This window comes from Bos mutus, chromosome 5 (assembly GCF_027580195.1).
Source record: "Bos mutus isolate GX-2022 chromosome 5, NWIPB_WYAK_1.1, whole genome shotgun sequence".
In the NCBI taxonomy this organism is placed as follows: Eukaryota; Metazoa; Chordata; class Mammalia; order Artiodactyla; family Bovidae; genus Bos; species Bos mutus.
The window spans coordinates 94,522,516-94,538,071 of NC_091621.1; the positions used below are offsets into that span (position 1 = coordinate 94,522,516).

The following is a 15,556-nucleotide window of genomic DNA, read 5'->3' on the forward strand; positions in this document are numbered from 1 at the left end:
GCCTTTTCCACAAGTAATAAAAAGTTGTTGTTAAGCAGTGGAATTTTATCAGTTTAAAAAGGCATTTCTTTAACTTCTAGTGCCTATTACTTCTTATAAACTAGTAGACTCTAGCTAAAAATGACATCATTTAAGAAATGGTAAGTTAAATTAATGGGAAATTTGGGAAAACTTAATTCTTAGAATATCTTATGAATTAATTTTTAAGATATTAAATCTTATTCTTTTTTTTTTTTTTTTATTTTTTTCTTTTTTTTTCTTTTATTCTTGGTGTTTATTAATTAGCTAAATACATTAAACTCCTCACAAGTTTGAGGAATTTCACTCTGAAGAGGAACCTGAGGATTACTGGTGGTTCTTGGAGATGGCACTTGAACTTGGCTGGGGAGGTTGGATGGCCTGAGAGCAGTCAGTCTTGGCACATTAACCTAGCAAGCAAAGTGATCAGCGTTAGTTATTATTACTACCAGCATTGGTACTATCTGTCTGATATATACTTTAGCCCCGACTGTTAGTTAACGCCTGGTTCAATAATTTATGTCCTTTTGTCTGTGCAGGCTGGGAAAGGGTTTCTTCGGTCCATAAGAGCTACTCCGATGGCTGTGGCAGATTTGATTCCAGCAGACACAGTGGTCAATCTCACTTTGGCTGTAGGATGGTACACGGCAGTTCACAGGTGTGGAGTGGATCCTTAAACTGGCTTTCGAAGATTTGATGAGGAGGAGGGTAACTATGTTGGGCACCTATTCAAAATATATGAATTTTACTGAAGAAGACCCCAAATGTGAAAGGGTATCTGGATATTTCAGAGTTCCAGTTATGTCATAATATAGGCATTGAGTTTTTTATAAATACCAGTTAGTACTTGGTTGATCATAAAATAATAAATTCTTCAAATCACTTAACCATGAAATTCTCAATAATTGAAAAGCTTTTCTTTCTATTCAGCAACCTAAAACACAGCTTCCTTTTTTAAGGCAAAGAAGATAAAAGTAGATGAAATGAGAGCATATTTTTCTTTACTTCTCAGTTCCTAATAAAAGTCAAAAGTTCAGATCACCATGTGTGTGTGAGAGAGGTATTTTCTAGTACAAAGAAAACTAATAGGTTGTTTGTATATTTAACTTTGTTAGTAAACAAAATTTTTATTAATTATCTGAAGTTAGATATTTAGGTGTTGTCCAATCCAACAGCGCTTCATTGGATTTAGGAAAAAACAAACCCATATTTTTGCAAAGTAAAGATGTCAAGGAGTTAGAAATACAATTTGCTCCGTCATCCTCGTGGTGCCTCCATTTGCTCCATAAATATGTCAGCCTACTGGGATTTTGTTCCTCCTACACATGTACACACACACACTTGCACTTTTCCTAGTTTTCCGTTTTGTTTTTAACCCAAAGAAGGAACAAAAGATGCAAGTGTTGCGTGGAGCGCCTGTGTGTCAGGCTGTGCTTAGTCGCTCAGTCGTGCGCAATTCTTTGTGACGCCATGGACTGTCGCCTGCCAGGCTTCTCTGTCCACGGGATTCTCCAGGCAGGAATACTAGAGTGGACTGCCATGCCCTTCTCCAGGGGATCTTCCCAACCCAGGGATTGAACCCCGGTCTACCACATTTTAGGAGGATTCTTTACCACCTGAGCCACCTAAGAGTGCCTTAGTCATGGGAATTATTGAGAAAAAAAAAATTTGTTTAAGCGTTATTTTCCCTTATCTTTCTTTCATTAGTTCTCCATTTTCTTGTATTCACCTAACTTTCGTTTTTCAGACCTAAGTCGACATTGGTCTACCACTGTACATCTGGCAACCTCAATCCCTGTAACTGGGGCAAAATGGGTAAGTGCCTGTAGCAAGTACCTAAGGAGCCATTAGAGAACGCGCGTCCACAATTAGCATCTGCCACAGGGAAAACAACGTGTCGTGGAGCTTTGAGTCTAATGCGGGAAAAGATAAAACATAGGTAAAGCCAGAAAAATAACTGCAAATTGTGAATGTGTAGAGTTAATTAGAATGCACTGTGGTATCTCAAAGAAAGGGACCCTCGAAACAGCGGCATGAGTGTGAGCAATAAGGGGTCCATTGGCTGTAGGGATTTAAAAAACAAATAAAGTCAAGCCAAAGTCAGTATTTATAAGCAATATCAGTGATAAAATACTTCTCCTGGCCACTGTGCTCATGCACACAGCCCTCGCCCCCCGGACATATCACTGAGAATGTGCCATGATTAATGGCCAAGTAGATTTAGAAAAATCCAATGATACTAACTGGTATCATTGAGTCAGTGATACTCTTTATTAATTTAGGCAGTCAGCCATAGTGTAACCTTGAAAGTAGCCTGTTGAATTGAATTAGAATTAATCCTGCATATGCCAGAAAATTAGCTAACCAATCTTGTACTCTGCTTCTGATTTTCTTATGAATATCTAAAACTTTTAGATCATCTAATTGCTGTTTAGCTACTAGATGTTGAAAAAAATTAAATGTGCTTAATTTGTTAGAATCTTATTTCCAATTCAGAGCATTCCACTGCACTATTCTATTTGCAAAGTTATTATTTCAGTAAAAGTAAAATGAAATTATCTATTACCATCATATCCAGTTATTTAGATCATATAATGAAATAATTCTGGAAATATTTGGAAATAAAAATAAATCTTCTCTATCTCAGTAACAGAATTAAGGTATCACTCATAAAAAGAGGCATTAGTAGAAGTAACCAAAATACTTAAGTTCTTAAATCAAAAGATGCTACATGTAAATTCCATACATGGGATTCAAAATAGTCTTCTTCTTGCTGAAAATTCTTACTGTCTATTTTATGAACATACACAGTGTAATAGTTAAAAGTGATCTTAAAAATAATCTAATGTGCTTACTTCTTTTGATTATGGTACATATAAAACTCTCATTCTGCTTTTTTCTCTTTTCCTTGTTTTTAAATTGAAGTATACTTATTTACAATGTTGTGTTAATTTCGTGTATATAGCAAAGTGATTCAGATAGATATCTGATATAGATATGTAAATAGATAGATATCATTCTGCTCTTAAAATAAACTTTGCTTTGACAGAAATTGCTGAATCAGTGAAAGTCAGTCAAATCACTGCAGCTTGTTCCATGTTACACAGCCAGTTATTAACCTTTTTCTTTATATATGTATATATTATTCAACTATAGCTGACTGACAGTGTTTCAGGTGCACAGCAAGATGACTCAGTTATACACAAACACAGATATTATTTTTTAAATTACTTTCCATTATAGTTATTACAAGATATTAACTATAGTTCCCTGTGCTATACTGTAAACTTTTGTTGCATATCTAATTTCTTAAAATTAGAAATCTAGCTTTCTATTTGCCACGTACTAACTTTAACACTCAACAAGAAGGATAAAATTTAGAGGAAAGCCTTTCATTCACAAAACCATTACAAACTTTGTATTTTCGAAATGAAAGTATGGTACAATAAAAATTAAATTCTTTAAAAAATAGTCTAGTGTTCTCACTTTATTTTACACACAAAGCCCAGAGAGAGTAAATGATTGATTCATTGCACATGGGTAGCAGGAGCCGGACATAGAAGTAGATGAGGGGTATGAATGTCTAATGATCACCCCACTAGGGATTTGTAAAGTCAACATGAATCCCTCTGGGAGGAAAAGACCCAGGATCAGATGTTTCTGGATAATCTTTTCTGTATGGGGTATATATTTTTCATACAGACTTCCAGGTAGTATCTTTTACAGAGGACAGTAACCATATTATCATAATAATTGATAACTTCATCATAACTGAGCAATGAACTTAGGCAACTTTGAAAATTCTACAAAAATAAAATCAAAACTGAGTTCAAAAGAATGAGTACCTTTTGAAAATAAGTATTTGATTTACAGATGTACATTAAAAGCTTTAAACCAGGTTTTATATAAGTAATGATATACTTTTTAAGATTATTATTTAAGAAAACTCTGGAGACAAGAGTAAAACAATTGAGTCTGACATATTGCCAGAGTAGTAGAAATACCAAAGAAGTAAAAGACTGGTATTTAAAATGAACCAACATGAAGGAATCCTAATTTTAGAGTCTCTCTTTTACATAAATCTTTATAAAAGTTTAAGTAAAGTGTTAAGAAACTTTCCTGATTGTTCTGCAAGTGATGATCCAACCAAAGAAATAACACCCCCAGGCTCTGTCTTGGGCTTTCTGAATAGACTAAATAACCTTGAAATTGAATTGAAATTTTAGTATTGACTAAAACTATTTTCCCAAGAAGTTGTTTTAGGGTAAAGGTTTCAAGTGAAGGATTCAATTCTTAACCAATTTACATTGTTTAAATTTGCAGATGACCACTTGCCTGGTGTAAAAATCTTAGTATTATTCTTGACTTGACCCATTGCAAACGCCATCCACCATAATGGGTGGCATTTGCAATGCTCCTGGATTTAGCACTTAATCTCCCCCATCCCCACCCCCTCTCCAGGACTCCAAGTCTTGGCAACCTTTGAAAAAATCCCATTTGAGAGAGCTTTCAGGAGGCCGAACGCTGACTTCACAACCAACAACATCACAACCCATTACTGGAATGCTGTCAGTCACCGGGCCCCTGCCATCATCTATGACTTCTATCTTCGTCTCACAGGAAGGAAGCCCAGGTGAGAAACGGAGACAATAGCTTTAGGAGTGTCTGCATGAAAGTTAAGGACTCCAGTCCTTTGCCTTCCCATCACCTACGGATCAAAGTGACAGTTGAATCATAGTTATGATTATATCTCTAAGGGAGTTAACTATATCTCTAGTTATGATTTTATCTCTACAGAGGGACAATCAAAGCAGTAGTAGTGGGAACCCCAAGGGAACCCTACCTTAATGTTAAGGAACTTGCTTGATGAATTCACCTAAAAAGAAAAGCAACTGAGAGTCTGTATCTGGGAGTTTGTAAACTGTTAGATTCAATCCCTGGGTTGGGAATTTCCCTTGGAGGAGGGTATGGCAACCCACTCCAGTATTCTTGCCTGGAGAATCCTGTGGACAAGAGAGCTTGACGGGCTACAATCCATAGGATCACAAAGAGTTGGATGTGACTCAGTGATTTAGCAGGACAGTTAATCTTACAATGTGCTACAATGGTAACAGCCGCACATACACACAAGGGGTGATGCATGACGACCTCATTTTAATTCTCACAACAACCCAAGGAGGGTATTCTCGTCCCAGTTTTACAGGTGAGGAAATGGAAGTTAGAGAAAGAATTTTAAGTAGTCTCAGAGGCAGAGACAGAGGAAAGATCTGGAGAAACCTGAACTGAACTTACTGCCACGTGGAGATGAGTGAAGAGAGTAGAGGGAGCAAAGTAGAGTGTCAGGGTGTTGACGCTGGGTGACTTAGGGCATGTCCCTTTCTACTCTGGTCTCACTTGAATAACACTTTGTGTTTCTGAGTCATCATCATTATCATAATTACCAAAGGCAATTCCTGCCATCAGAAGCCTGATGTTAGCCTCTTTTAAAGGAGAAATTCTCTCTCAGTGTGTTTATTTCCATTCTTATTAGTAGAGCAAATGAGTAATGCTTAGGCAATGTAGAGTTTATCCACATTTTCAGAGATCTTACTTAGAGTTCATAACTCACTGTCAGTTTCTTCTTGAGTAAGGTGAAAAGGGGGACACTATGTTTGTGGGGAAATATTTGTATAACGGGCTTATTAAATAAAGATGGGAAAAGAAGGAAAACCAAACACTGCTGGCAGAAACACAAGCCTTTAAAATATATCAGAGTTGGAAGGAGACCTGGATGAAGAGCAAAGTTCAGTAAGAAGAAAAGAAAAACACAGGAGGAACAGGCCCAGTAAAAATCTTTATGTATTTTGTTTGTAAGAAATTAAATTGTAATATTCATGGGAAACGATGATTCATTTGGTGATAGGAATCTTAAGAATAATCTTTAAGGCAGAAAGTGCTAGAATCCTTCTGGACTCTTTCCTTCCCCAAGTGTGTTTGTGTGTAATCACTTATGCATTTACAACCATATGTATGGTTTTGCTTAGAGGTAAGGCGTGTCTCTATGTATGTTTAAATCAATCCTACATACTTTCTTTTTCACTTGTATTCCGTGAAAATCCAAGTCATTCTGCTAGCGCTGTCTTTTTCACCCCCATTACAAACAATGGGACAAGTGTCAGTGCACACGCATCTTGATAGAATGTGCCTTTAGTCTGTGGAGGATGCTGAGGGGTAGGCATGCTAGATTGGAGGGTACATTCAACATGGATATTATGACTACTACCAGGTTGCCTTAAAGGAAGCCTCTGTCAATTTATACACTATCACAACAGCTCATTAATACTTCGCAGAAATCAATATTTTGAATTGTTAAGCTAATGACAAGAACTAACATCTCTTGTCACTTTGATTTGCATTTTCCTTGATTGACGGAGGGGCTGGGTTTTCATTTGTTTATTAGACATTCATGTTTTCTCTGTTATGAGTTGCTTGCTTCTATTTCTCACCTATTTTTTAATTTTGTTTCTTATTGAAATATAATTTATTTACAATGTTCAGATGTACAGCAGTGATTCATATATATATATGCATATATGTATATTCAGGCCCTTATTGCTTATTTTATATATAGTAATATGTATCTGTTAATATCAAATTCTAAGTTTATCCCTCCCCCGCTTTCCCCTTTGGGAACCGTAAGTTTGTTTTCCATGTGATCCTGTTTCTGTTTCACAGTAGATTCATTCATATCATTCTTTTTAGATTCTACATATAAGTCATATCATATGATATTTGTCTTTCTCTGTCTTAATTACTTCGCTTAGTATGATAATCTCTATGTCCATTCATGTTGCTACAACAGCATTATTTCATTCTTCTTTATGGCTAATATTTCTATTTTTCTATTGGACTTTACTTATTAATTTATGGAAGCTGTGTGTATATGTATATATGTCTAAATATATAGTTTTCAAAGGAGGAATTCTCTCTCAGTGTGTTTATTTAGGGGCTTCTCTCATGGCTCCGTGGTAAAGAATCCGCCTGCCAGTGCAGGAGATGCAGGTTCAGTCCCTGAGACAGGAATATCTTCTGGGGAAGGGAATGGCAACCCACTCCAGTATTCTTGCCTGGGAAATCCCACGGACAGAGAAGCCTAGCAGGCTACAGTCCACCGGGTCATAAGAATCAGACACGATGTAGCAATTAATCAACAACAATATTCTATTTTTCTGTTGGGTTGTACTTATTATGAAAGTGGTGTGGGTATGTATATATGTGTAAATATATAATTAATGTGGTTTCTTGAAGTCAGTTTCTTATCCTGTAGCTCTGATTATGAAGCATTTTTAATACAAGGGAAACTACATATAATGCAAGTCTTAAGAGCATGGAGTTTGGTCAGACTTACAGACCTAAATCCTGGCCTTCACTAATTTATCCATATGAGCCCTAAATTACTTAACCTTTCTAAATACTAACTTGTTAAAAAGAGATTGTAATCATACCTATTTTACAGGATTTTACATTAGGGTGCATAAAATAATCACTATTATTACCAAAGAAAAATTTTATATGATAAAATGAGTCATTTTTCCTTTATAGCTTTTGCATTGTATGTATTAATAAGATCTTCACCACATGAGAATAATAAGTGTACTCTTTCTTTCTAAAAAAATACTATTTTGCTGATACAGTCCTGTACATACAATGATCAGATCAGATCAGTTGCTCAGTCGTGTCCGACTCTTTGCGACCCCATGAATCGCAGCACGCCAGGCCTCCCTGTCCATCACCAACTCCCGGAGTTCACTCAGACTCACGTCCATCGAGTCGGTGATGCCATCCAGCCATCTCATCCTCTGTCGTCCCCTTCTCCTCCTGCCCCCAATCCCTCCCAGCATCAGAGTCTTTTCCAATGGGTCAACTCTTCACATGAGGTGGCCAAAGTACTGGAGTTTCAGCTTTAGCATCATTCCTTCCAAAGAAATCCCAGGGCTGATCTCCTTTAGAATGGACTAGTTGGATCTCCTTGCAGTCCAAGGAACTCTCAAGAGTCTTCTCCAACACCACAGTTCAAAACCATTGTACACATTGTATAATCACTTGTACAATGATTATTTTTTACAAGTAAGTCTATTGAAATCATATCAATTACTTCAGAGTTGTAAAATGAATAAAGATTGTAAATTTGTTTGGATTGCTGTAACAGAATATCATCAACTATGTGGCTTATAAACAATAGAAATTTATTTCTCATAGAACTGGAGACTAGGAAGCCTAAAATCAAGGTGCTGGTGGATCCAGCATCTGCTGAGGGCCCACTTCCTGGTTTCTGACAGCCATGTTCTCTGTGTCCTCACAGGCTGGCAGGGCCAAGGGAGCTTTCTGGGGTCCCTTTTATAAGGGCTTTCCACATCTGCCAAAGTCTCCTTCTCCAATACTACCACATTAGGAGGAATAGGTTTCAACATGTGAATTGTGGGGGGATATAAATATTCATTCTATAGCCAAGATGTTAGATAACAATAGCAAATGGAAACCTATTATGATGCTTGAATTAGGGAATAATGATTCTACAGCCTTGCTTAAGAATTTCCCATACAATGAGAGAAGTACCTCATGAGTCATTAGAGATATGGACATGAGGATTTGACCAGAAATAAGACCAAATTCCCAAAATAGCATCATAAGTCATTATGGGGTCAACTATAGTAGTCACTGTTACCAAGATTAGCCTAACTGGTGGAAGATAAAAATCAAATGATCTTTAGGCCAGATATGATTTGTAGCTAGAAAATCTAGTTTTGAGCATTAACTATGTGACCCTGAACCTATTAATCCTTCTGCAAAATGAAGATAAACAATATAGACCCTGACTACCTCATGGAATCATACTGTATAAATTAAGAAAGCATGTTTTTTAAAAATATAAATTGTTACAAAATTGGGAAGTTCAAACAACAGGTCCTCACCACGGGGTTAAAAGATTTGATCCATTTAAAGTAATGAGATCCAGGGGGTCCCATTTGCAAAAGCAGAGACTTTTTGAAGTCCATCAAAACTGGGTTGTAATTTTGGCATTGACACATGATATTATCATGGCTACTCAATCTTTTCTAAGCTAACTTTATCTGTTCATAAAAACACAAACCTACCTAACAGGGATGTTACCGGTATTAGTGGAGACAATATTTTTTTAAACGTTATCAGCACTGTGCCTGAGTAGATTATTAACAAATAAAATATTTTCCCCTTTAAATTTGCATTAAGAGCTGTTTTTGGTTCACCAGATGCTAATATAGTCACCACTTCTGCCCAGAGTTATATACAACTCTCATTGATTTGAAACCTCAAATCAATAAATTAAAAAAAAAAATCCAAGAACGTACATTAAAGAAGAGAAATAGGTTTTCTTCTTGTCTACCTCAGAATTCAAGAACGAAGAGTATGTCATTGGGGGTGAATATCTTACTCGGCTTTTAAAATACTTGCAACTCTTGAAAAAGAGATGGTAGGAAAGAGACAGAGAAGTAGCTTTAGTGGTATTAAAATGCCTGCTAGAACAAGCTCCTTTAGGTTCAGCTGCATCCCTTCTTTCAACAGAGGGTTAATGTGGAAGAGAAAAAAGAATAAGAATTTTAATGAGGAACTGAGGGAAACGTGGGAAGGAATAACTTTTATATTTTTCAGACCTAATTTTTCATATACCCCTATGTAGTAGCAGGAAAGCCACCACCTGTGGTGCACTGATATTGGCTCCTATGTGATCTTTACCTCAGGATGACAAAGCTCATGAATCGGCTTTTAAGAACCCTTTCCATGCTGGAGTATTTCGTCAACCGGAGCTGGGAATGGAGCACCTACAACACTGAAATGCTGATGTCCGAGCTGAGTCCCGAAGACCAGAGAGTGAGTACAGTCCCGACAACCGGCAGGCAAACCTTCCCCACTCGGAAGTTAGAACTATTTGACTTGGAGAGTTGATGAATAAAGGCAGTTTTATATACACAGATTTTTTTTTTTTTCTTTTTGGGCTAAGAAAATCAGTGAATGCTATCAACACAATGGCAGGACACAAGTGTAACATAGGTAAGAGATCTAGTTTCTTAGCCTTTGGTCAGCTTCTCCCTGCTATTCTGCAGTCAGGTCTCATAAACTTTGTTTCACTCCTTTGTTCACCTTTGGTGAGTGAAAGTGAAGTGAAGTCGCTCAGTTGTGCCCGACTCTTTGCAACCCCATGGACAGTAGCCTGCACCAGGCTCCTCCATCCATGGGATTTTCTAGGCAAGAGTACTGGAGGGGTTGCCATTTCCTTCTCTTCAACAAATCCTCAGTACCTCTGTCTTTCCCTCCCAAACATATGCCTTCAATGAAAAATAATAATTTTATGGCTCAGCAACTCTCTCATCCACTGTTCTTGTCAAATCAAAATCATTCTGCATCACCAAAGCTACAGTTCCTTTCTTCCTACCTTTTTAAAGCTAACTTTCCACCTCTGCGTTCTAGCCCATCTCAGATCTCCTACCATCAGCATTTCCCTCTCTGTAGGATTGTCATTCTTCCTCCCTATAATGATGTCTCTTTGACCATTCAGACATTTATTTCTCAAGACAGGCCTACTTGGTCATGGTGTATGATCTTTTTAATGTGTTGTTGGATTCTGATTGCTAGAATTTTGTTTAGGATTTTTGCATCTATGTTCATCAGTGATATTGGCCTATAGTTTTCTTTTTTTGTGGCATCTTTGTCAGGTTTTGGTATTAGGGTGATGGTGGCCTCATAGAATGAGTTTGGAAGTTTACCTTCCTCTGCAATTTTCTGGAAGAGTTTGAGCAGGATAGGTGTTAGCTCTTCTCTAAATTTTTGGTAGAATTCAGCTGTGAAGCCGTCTGGACCTGGGCTTTTGTTTGCTGGAAGATTTTTGATTACAGTTTCAATTTCCATGCTTGTGATGGGTCTGTTAAGGTTTTCTATTTCTTCCTGGTCGAGTTTTGGAAAGTTGTACTTTTCTAAGAATTTGTCCATTTCTTCCTCGTTGTCCATTTTATTGGCATATAATTGTTGATAATAGTCTCTTATGATCCTTTGTATTTCTATGTTGTCTGTTGTGATCTCTCCACTGTCATTTCTAATTTTATTGATTTGATTTTCGGGATGCAAGGATTCTTCAATATCCGCAAATCAATCAATGTAATACACCACATTAACAAATTGAAAAACAAAAACCATATGATTATCTCAATAGATGCAGAGAAAGCCTTTGACAAAATTCAACACCCATTTATGATAAAAACTCTCCAGAAAGCAGGAATAGAAGGAACATACCTCAACATAATAAAAGCTATATATGACAAACCCACAGCAAACATTATCCTCAATGGTGAAAAATTGAAAGCATTTCCTCTAAAGTCAGGAACAAAACAAGGGTGCCCACTTTCACCATTACTATTCAACATAGTTTTGGAAGTTTTGGCTACAGCAATCAGAGCAGAAAAAGAAATAAAAGGAATCCAAATTGAAAAGAAGAAGTAAAACTCTCACTATTTGCAGATGACATGATCCTCTACATAGAAAACCCTAAAGACTCCACCAGAGAAAATTACTAGAACTAATCAATGATTATAGTAAAGTTGCAGGATATAAAATCAACACACAGAAATCCCTTGCATTCCTATACACTAATAATGAGAAAACAGAAAGAGAAATTAAGGAAACAATTCCATTCACCATTGCAACGAAGAGAATAAAATACTTAGGAATATATCTACCTAAAGAAACTAAAGACCTATATATAGAAAACTATAAAACACTGGTGAAAGAAATCAAAGAGGACACTAATAGATGGAGAAATATACCATGTTCATGGATTGGAAGAATCAATATAGTGAAAATGAGTATACTACCCAAAGCAATTTATAGATTCAATGCAATCCCTATCAAGCTACCAACAGTATTCTTCACAGAGCTAGAACAAATAATTTCACAATTTGTATGGAAATACAAAAAACCTCGAATAGCCAAAGCGATCTTGAGAAAGAAAAATGGAACTGGAGGAATCAACCTACCTGACTTCAGGCTCTACTACAAAGCCACAGTTATCAAGACAGTATGGTACTGGCACAAAGACAGAAATATAGATCAATGGAACAAAATAGAAAGCCCAGAGATAAATCCACGCACATATGGACACCTTATCTTTGACAAAGGAGGCAAGAATATACAGTGGATTAAAGACAATCTCTTTAACAAGTGGTGCTGGGAAATCTGGTCAACCACTTGTAAAAGAATGAAACTAGAACACTTTCTAACACCATATACAAAAATAAACTCAAAATGGATTAAAGATCTCAACATAAGACCAGAAACTATAAAACTCCTAGAGGAGAACATAGGCAAAACACTCTCTGACATACATCACAGCAGGATCCTCTATGACCCACCTCCCAGAATATTGGAAATAAAAGCAAAAATAAACAAATGGGACCTAATTAAACTTAAAAGCTTCTGCACATCAAAGGAAACTATTAGCAAGGTGAAAAGACAGCCTTCAGAATGGGAGAAAATAATAGCAAATGAAGCAACCGACAAACAACTAATCTCAAAAATATACAAGCAACTCCTACAGCTCAACTCCAGAAAAATAAATGACCCAATCAAAAAATGGGCCAAAGATCTAAATAGACATTTCTCCAAAGAAGACATACAGATGGCTAACAAACACTTGAAAAGATGTTCAACATCACTCTTTATCAGAGAAATGCAAATCAAAACCACTATGAGGTACCATTTCACACCAGTCAGAATGGCTGATCCAAAAGTCTACAAATAATAAATGCTGGAGAGGGTGTGAGAAAAGGGAACCCTCTTACACTGTTGGTGGGAATGCAAATTAGTACAGCCACTATGGAGAACAGTGTGGAGATTCCTTATAAAACTGGAAATAGAACTGCCTTATGATCCAGCAATCCCACTGCTGGGCATACACACTGAGGAAACCAGAAGGGAAAGAGACACGTGTACCCCAATGTTCATCAGAGCACTGTTTATAATAGCCAGGACATGGAAGCAACCTAGATGTCCATCAGCAGATGAATGGATAAGAAAGCTGTGGTACATATACACAATGGAGTATTACTCAGCCATTAAAAAGAATACATTTGAATCAGTTCTAATGAGGTGGATGAAACTGGAGACTATTATACAGAGTGAAGTAAGCCAGAAGGAAAAACATAAATACAGTATACTAACGCATGTTTATGGAATTTAGAAAGATGGTAACGATAACCCTGTGTACGAGACAGCAAAAGAGACACTGATGTATAGAACAGTCTTATGGACTCTGTGGGAGAGGGTGGGAAGATTTGGGAGAATGTCATTGAAACATGTGAAATGTCATGTATGAAACGAGATGCCAGTCCAGGTTCAGTGCACGATGCTGGATGCTTGGGGCTGGTGCGCTGGGAAGGCCCAGGGGGATGGTATGGGGAGGTTGGGAGGGAGGAGGGTTCAGGATGGGGAGCATGTGATTTTTTTTTTAAAAATAAAATTGATAAAAAAAAAAAAAAAGACAGGCCTATACTTTAATTGTTTAGTGTAAGTACTATTTGGGCTTCCTGGTGGCTCAGATGGTAAAGCATCTGCCTGCAACTCGGAAGCCCCGGGTTCAATCCCTGGGTCAGGAACATCTCCTGGAGAAGGAAATGGCACCCCACTCCAGTACTCTTGCCTGGAAAATCCTATGGATGGAGGAGCCTGGTAGGCTACAGTCCATGGGGTTGCAAAGAGTCGGACATGACTGAGCAACTTCACTTTACTTTTTACTATAAGTACTATTTATTTCTCTGTATTAGCTTCTAACCAGTCACAAATGGTTGTCCTGAAATTCACGAATATAGAAAACTGTATTTTGTACATGTTCCTAGCTTTGATTTTCCTCCATTTGTTCCTTGAGCACATTCTTGGTTTCAATTAAGCTTTAAAGTTTTCAATCTCTTGACTGACATTTTCCACTAAATTTTCTTAAAAAAAAAGATAAATTTCTTCATTTATCTTGTACTTGACAGCATGCAGAAGAAACCAAGTCATGTTGAGAAGTAAATGTTAGATAAATACCCTCACCTGTCAGCTCCTATCTACCAGCCTCATAGTGCATGATTCAAATGCAAGTCCTAAAATTACTTCCCACCAGGAAACCTAAGGATTATTTGCAGTCAGTTCAGTTCGGTCACTCAGTTGTGTCCAATTCTTTGCAACCCCATGAATTGGAGCACGCCAGGCCTCCCTGTCCATCACCAACTCCCGGAGTTCACTCAGACTCACGTCCATCGAGTCAGTGATGCCATCCAGCCATCTCATCCTCTGTCGTTCCCTTCTCCTCCTGCCCCCAATCCCTCCCAGCATCAGTCTTTTCCAGTGAGTCAACTCTTTGCATGAGGTGTCCAAAGTACTGGAGTTTCAGCTTCAGGATCATTCCCACCAAAGAAATCCCAGGGCTGATCTCCTTCAGAATGGACTGGTTGGATCTCCTTGCAGTCCAAGGGACTCTCAAGATTCATGTTGATGTATGGCAAAACCATTACAATATTGTAAAGTAATAAGCCTCCAATTAAATTTATATTAAAAAAATAAATAATTTAAAAAAAAAAAGAGTCTTCTACAACACTACAGTTCAAAAGCATCAATTCTTCGGCCCTTAGCCTTCTTCACAGTCCAACTCTCACATCCATACATGACCACAGGAAAAACCATAGCCTTGACTAGACAGACCTTGTTGGCAAAGTAATGTCTCTGCTTTTGAATATGCTATCTAGGTTGGTCATAACTTTCCTTCCAAGGAGTAAGCGTCTTTTAATTTTGTGGCTTCAGTCACCATCTGCAGTGATTTTGGAGCCCCCAAAAATAAAGTCTGACACTGTTTCCATTGTTTCCCCATCTATTTCCCATGAAGTGATGGGACCAGATGCCATGATCTTCATTTTCTGAATGTTGAGCTTTAAGCCAACTTTTTCACTCTCCACTTTCACTTTCATCAAGAGGCTTTTGAGTTCCTCTTCACTTTCTGCCATAAGGGTGGTGTCATCTGCATATCTGAGGTAATTGATATTTCTCCCGGCAATCTTGATTCCAGTTTGTGTTTCTTCCAGTCCAGCATTTCTCATGATGTACTCTGCATAGAAGTTAAATAAGCAGGGTGATAATATACAGCCTTGACGTACTCCTTGTCCTATTTGGAACCAGTCTGTTGTTCCATGTCCAGTTCTAACTGTTGCTTCCTGACCTGCATGCAGGTTTCTCAAGAGGCAGGTCAGGTGGTCTGGTATTCCCATCTCTTTCAGAATTTTCCACAGTTTATTGTGATCCAAACAGTCAAAGGCTTTGGCATAGTCAATAAAGCAGAAATAGATGTTTTTCTGGAACTCTCTTGCTTTTTCCATGATCCAGCAGATGTTCACAATTTGATCTCTGGTTCCTCTGCCTTTTCTAAAACCAGCTTGAACATCAGGAAGTTCACGGTTCATGTATTGCTGAAGCCTGGCTTGGATTTGCAGTCAGACGCAAT

The 15,556-nt window shown here is 37.6% G+C and overlaps 1 protein-coding gene across 2 annotated transcripts in view; it reads left to right on the forward strand.

The window, feature by feature from the left end:
- FAR2 (fatty acyl-CoA reductase 2) overlaps positions 1-15,556 on the forward strand; it is a 182,252-nt gene that overhangs the window by 153,760 nt on the left and 12,936 nt on the right. For both annotated transcript variants that reach the window (XM_070371261.1, XM_070371262.1), the window contains exons 7-10: positions 558-676; positions 1,766-1,833; positions 4,480-4,651; positions 9,777-9,906. In XM_070371261.1, coding sequence (XP_070227362.1) covers positions 558-676; positions 1,766-1,833; positions 4,480-4,651; positions 9,777-9,906 — 489 coding nt within the window. The remainder of the gene's footprint in view (positions 1-557; positions 677-1,765; positions 1,834-4,479; positions 4,652-9,776; positions 9,907-15,556) is intronic.